Below are 5979 nucleotides of genomic sequence, written 5' to 3'. Positions count from 1 at the left end.
GCTACAGTTTACAAAGCAGCCCTCATCAGCCCTTCCTCCTGACTCCCCTTCACAGTTTCTAAGCAGTTCTGCACTCATGGTCCTTGCTGTCCACAGCGCTAGGACATGAAAAGGGAGCAGCCTTCTCTGTGACCATTGACATGAGAAAAGGACTAAGACCAGGGATGGGACCAGAGGTCTGTCCCCTGGACCCCCATGTCCTCACCGTGCCTGTTCCCCACCTAATAAGGAGATGGAGGAGATGCGCATGCAGGATTCTGCAGGGCTCTGGCCAAAGTCAGCACTATGAGCTTCGAGTTCCCTCCACCTGTGGAGCCCCCGATGCCCATGTGCTGACCCCGTCTTATAAAGGCCATGCTGGCCTGCCCTTGCTCCCTGGTGTAGCCCTGCTCCCCGGGTTTCACGCCGGCCCAGGAGCCCGGAGAGATCTGAGTGTGGTTCTGAGTCAATGCCGAAAATGGTGAGGACTACAGTGACGTCGTCCGAGGTATAACGCACTGAGGGCACATTGGGCCCTGATGCGAGGGCGTGTCTGCGTCTGCCCGCCTTCACTGTGTGCAGAGCCACCTTCCTCCAACACACTCTAGAACCGGGACCCTGCAGTCTCCTCACACTGGTGACAGGGTTGGTTCTGGGTAAATCCAGGCCGGGACTGGGTGGTTTGTCACAGTCCTGCTACACTGCCTGGTCTCTGGGGCTGCCCAACCACTGCACAGCTTCCTGGGGGAGCTGACCACTAGAGGATCTCCTACCTGCAGTGACACTCTGGGCAGAGCTGACGCCCGGGAGAAATGACACTGGGCAGAGCTGACATCCAGCAGAGCCAACACCTGTCAGAGCTGACACCTGTCAGAGGGGACACCTGTCAGAGCTGACACCTGACAAAGCCAACACCTGGTAGTTGACACCCAAGAAACTTGACATGGGGTGTCATGGGGTGAGAAGTGTACATGGGGGTGAGGCAGGATCAGGGGGACAGTGGGTTTCGTATCCGGCTCACGGAGATGTGACGAAATGTCAGTCTCCTCTTCCTGTAAGGACCACCAGATGCTCTAGGCCAGGGGTGGGAAACCCTTTTTCTGCCAAAATTTATATCATTCGTGGGCCATACAAAATTAACTTAAAAATTAGCCTGTTCTATTTGATGAAACATTGCATGAACTGCCCCCTTATGTGATGGTTGGAACTGCGGTGGCCTTCGCAGGGTCACACCAAAAGATTTTGAGGGTCTTATATGGCCAGTAGGCCGGACGTCCCTCACCCCTGTTCTAGACGATACTATAAATCAATCCTGTGAGAAGAGCCCCCGGTGGGACCCAGGGTGCTGCCTGGCTGCAGTCTGGGCGTCTCTGGTGGGTTGTTCCCCTCTTCAGATGAGGGATATCTCTGGAGTACCTGGATGGGAGCAGGGACATGGGGTGGTTGACCACGTGGCTCCCTGGCTGGAAGTTTTGTCAGACATTCCTGTGTGGGCTGGATATGGAGCAAGGAGGCATCAGTCCCTCTACCTGGGTTCAGGGCTGTTCTGCCCCTGGGACAGGTCCGAATGTCCTTGCTACAGGACACCCCCAGTGACCACTCACTTGATATTGCTGGTCTTTCGTTTCGGCTCGTTTAGATTTCTCCAGGCTTTCAACGGGAGGGGAACTCTTGGCTGAGACCTGAGCTGTTCACTGAAAGGCTGGAGGTTCAAGCCCACTCCGATGTGCCTCAAAAGAGAGCTGTGGCCATCTGCTTCTAAAAACACAGCTGCTGGAACCCCATGTAGCACAGTTCTCCTCTGCCATGTGGGGTCCCCGTGAGTCAGAGTCAACTCAATGCTACTGGGTTTGGTTCCAGGGGAGGTGGGAGCTCTAAGATACAGCCACATGTGGTATATGGATGGCCCTTAGGACTCCTCCCCCCAGGTGGGGGCCTGGGCTCAAAGACAGAGCCCTTCTCAGGTGGGCAATGACATATCTGGAGGGCATTTGTCCAGGGCCAGGAGATGAATGTGAATCCCTCAGCTGTGTGGGAGTTGAATGGTGAACGTCCCCTGGCCTCAACTCAGTCTTGAAATGATTAAGGGCAACCTGTCGGGGCAGGTCTGGAGTTTTGTGAGACATTCCTGTGGGGGCTGGACATGGAGCAAGGAGGCGTCAGCCTTTTCAGGTGTGCTAGGGATGTGGAAGGAAGGGAGAAGAGGGGAGCAAGCAGGAGGGGCTGGAGACAAGGTCCCTGTGCAGAGAGGGAGACTGACCCTTGCCATCATCTCCTCTCATCCAGGTCCAGGAAGAAGTGGCCGGCCAGAGGGAGGCCTCCAGGTCTACAGGGAACTCTGAACATCCCCCATTAGGGGTCCCTGCTTCCAGGCACCTGTCTGAGAAGCAGGTATAAGAAGGGTTGCATGGGCAACTTTGACATTGGCTACCCAAAATGAGGGGCTACAAAGTCAAGAAGTGACTGGCTTACAAGCTTTTAAGAGGGAGCCTAGATCCAGAGGGCACGGAGGAAGGTAGAATCTCCACTGAGTAGTATCCAATGTGTCTAGGAGGGGCTGATGAAAGGAGATGCGGCTAGGTCTCTTGTGATACAATAGTGAATAATTGTTATCAGAACTGGCTGTGAGGGTTGGAAATGTAAAGGTAGACATTTTGTAGCAAAAAGAGGGGATTAACTTTTCAGTCTAGGAACAGAGGTCCCTGGGACCATCAATGGAGAAGAGCAGAGAGCGGGACCCTACCCGAGAAGCAGTGACCCCAGAGATGGAGGCAGAGACGATGACGTGGAGAGATGGAGTGGCTGGGGACTCTAGACCCAGAGAGGGAGAGGGACTGTGTGCTGACGACCAGGGGGCAGGCTTATAGTGTATACCCTTTGGTTGGTTGATGATGCATGGAGGGGATTGTAACCATGGCAATGAAATGATAAACAATAGGAGGACTGTAAAACTAATGTTCTCTCGTGCAAACTATCACATAATTCACAATAAAACATTAAAAAAAAAAGAAGGGTTGCAGAGTCAGTTCTCTGCAGAGAGGAACTGGTCATCTAGGATCCAGTTCCTGTGGCACAGTGGGTTAGGCATTGCGTTGCTAACTGAAAGGTTGGTGGTTCAAATCCACCAGATGCTCCATGGGAGAAAGCTGCAACAGTCTGCTGCAGTCTTAGGCACTCCATGGGGTGGGGGTGGGTTCTGCTCTGCCCTTGGGGTCAGAATCAATGGTTTGGTAGTGGGTTTGGATTGTGTGTTTAACAGCAGTAATAGCGGCCAGCATTGAAGAGCTCTCTCTTCATTCCAGCGGGTATTGTAAATAAAGATGTTCTCTTTAATGCTTGTGGTCTCGCCCAAAAGCAGTTACTCTCACTAGTTCCATTTCACAGATAGACCAACTGAGGACAGAGAGGCTCAGTAGCACGGCCAAGTCCAGCCAGCCACCAAGTGGCAGAGTTTGAACCCAGGTCACGCTCTCTCATTTCCCTGTTTCTTTTCTGTTTAGTGTCTCGATTTTACATGGGATGTATTTTACTGATGCATAATGTACATCCCATAAAATTCACCCTTCTTAAAAAAAATTGAAGATGAAGAGATTTATTTTGTGGATACTTCTGGTGTTGTGGGTTTTCTGTATTCTTCTTATAAGAATACAGACTTATAAGTCCCAATTTCTAGTTGGAGAGTGACTTTATCCCCATTCTCAATTCTTCTGGTTCTGGCGGTTTCTCCATCCTGGGTCCACAAATCTTGTGGCCGGTCGGAACCTCGCTTGTTTGCGCCAGTGTTTAGTTAAGGATGGCACCTGGCTCATCTGTAAGAATCATGGAACTCTCTCCCTATGACTGCAGAGCTCTGTTTCTTTATTTTGGTTAGAGTCTGATCTAAATATTTTGAGGCTCTTTCACTGGGAGCATAGAGACTTATAATGGTTATGCCCTCTTGTTCAATTGACCCTTTGAAAAGTCACCCATTTTGAAAAGCATCCAATCCAGTGATTTTAGTCACTTAGACAGATGGTACTGCAGAATCAGCAGTGGACTGCTAACTGCAAAGTCGGTGGTTCAAACACATCAGCCACTCCTTGGAAACATTGTACAGGGCCGTTATGGGTCAGAACTGACTCAACAACACTTAACAACACAACCACAACAGCCGATTTCTGCAGCTACCACAGAATCCAATTTTGGAATGTTTCCATCATCCTAATGTGGCCCCTGGCACCCATCTGTGGTTACTTCCTGTTCCCACTCCGGCCCCAGACACCCACGGACCTACTGTTCTCTCTTCACATCTGCTTCTCCGGCACATTCTTGTAGACTCACACGCATGTGGTCTTTTGTTGTGTCTGGTTTCTTAGGACCACCCGTGTTGGAGCATGTATCAGCGTACTGTTTTCTTTAAAATGTATAAACTTAAAAAAAACCTTAAAATATATAAAAAGAAAGAGAGTAATGACTCCCCAAGCACCTGCCAGGAGTCCTGGGGTGGCGCTGCGGGTTAATGTGCTGGACTGCAACGTTGCTTTGAGCCTCAAGGTCGGTGGTTCAAGCTCACCAGCTGCTCCTTGGAAACTCTATATAGGGTCACTATGGGTTGGAACGGACTTGATGGCATTTAACAACAACAATAAGGTCGGCAGTTTGAACCCACCAGCTTCGTGGGTGAAAAATGTGTCAGGTGTACAGCGCTGGAAACAACTGCCTATGGGACAGTTCTACCTATTGTGTCCTCTAGGGTCATTCTAGGGTCCTTATGAATTGTCACTGACTCTACAACAATGGGTAGGGGGTGTATCTGCCCTCTACTTTTCTAGTCCACACGACAACAGTTTTGTTCACCTCAGCGCCTCCCCTTCTTGCCCTTTGAGACACCACATAGCTCCATTGGTAACCACTTTGATATGCATATCGAAAACATAAGGGCTAGTATTTTAAAGATGCTGTAGGATCAGGACTGGACTGCGAACCACAAAGTTGGCAGTTCAAAGTCACCAGCTGCTCCTTGGAAACCCTGCACAGTGTCGCTGAGTCAGAACCGACTCGATGGCACTTCACAACATCAGCAACAGTATTTATAGAAGACACACCTAATGACTCACCCAGAGTTCACCTACAAATGGTCACACAGTTAGTGGCTTAATATCCTCAGTGGTTCGCCAGTGTCTACATGTCCCCACGGACTCATCGGCGTGGGTCTGAATCAGGTCAGCACAGGAGGAGGGAGTTTTAACCTTTTGCTCTCGTGCCTTCCACCGAGACTGACCCCATCAACCAGTACAGGGGCTCGGGTCTGCCGATGCTCCCAGAACACCATGTTCTGGCCACTCGAATACTGACTGTCCCTACAGCATGCAACAAGGCACTCTAAGATCAGCCCACCTTGCTTCTCCCCTCTTACTGACTGTTAGCCCACCCCCATCCCTGAACCCGGTGAGAGCTTAGCGGTAGGCAGCAGCAGGCACCAAATGGGTCCTTACTTGAGGTCGTAGTACCGTTAGTGTCCGGTGCAGTGGTCTGGTTGTTTTGCAATGCTCCGGCAAGTGGCCAGCTAAACCCCGCGAGCAGGAGTGGACAGAAGGTCTCCATGGTGGACCTACGGAGAGACAGGGACAGGCTCAGAGGGGTCACTATGACTGGCCACAGTCACATGGCATGGACTGGAGGGGGCTGAGGGATGTTGAGAGGAGGGGCTCCGGGAGATATGGGAGGTCGGGAAATGAGAGGGGGCTGAGGGACATTGGGAAGGAGGCTTCAGGGGGCAATGGATGTCAGGGGGGTTAGAGAGTCCGAGGGACAGGGGGAGGGGAGGATACCAGGCACCAGTGGACAATAAGGAGAGCCCTGGGTGCTGAGGGATACCAGGAGGGGAAACTCTAGGGAACATGGGATGTTGGGGAGGTTGGAGGGGACTGAAGGGCATCAAGGAGGGTGCTGGGGACTCAGGGATGTCTGGAGTTAGGGATCCAGGGACTGACTTTCTGGGGGACAAACAGGAGGTTGGGA

At 51.6% G+C, this 5979-nt stretch overlaps 1 protein-coding gene across 1 annotated transcript in view; it reads right to left on the bottom strand.

Annotated features, from left to right (window-relative positions):
- Nucleotides 1-5562, bottom strand: part of PTPRE (protein tyrosine phosphatase, receptor type, E) — a 52068-nt gene extending 46506 nt beyond the window's left edge. Inside the window, exon 1 of the mRNA XM_006867438.1 lies at nt 5439-5562. Coding sequence (XP_006867500.1) covers nt 5439-5562 — 124 coding nt within the window. The remainder of the gene's footprint in view (nt 1-5438) is intronic.
- Between the last annotated feature and the right edge of the window lie 417 nt (nt 5563-5979).

The sequence above is a fragment of the Chrysochloris asiatica genome, unplaced genomic scaffold (genome assembly GCF_000296735.1).
Source record: "Chrysochloris asiatica unplaced genomic scaffold, ChrAsi1.0 scaffold00105, whole genome shotgun sequence".
Lineage (NCBI taxonomy): Eukaryota > Metazoa > Chordata > Mammalia > Afrosoricida > Chrysochloridae > Chrysochloris > Chrysochloris asiatica.
Note: the sequence above shows the minus strand (reverse complement) of the source record. Positions and strands in the feature narration are given on the sequence as shown.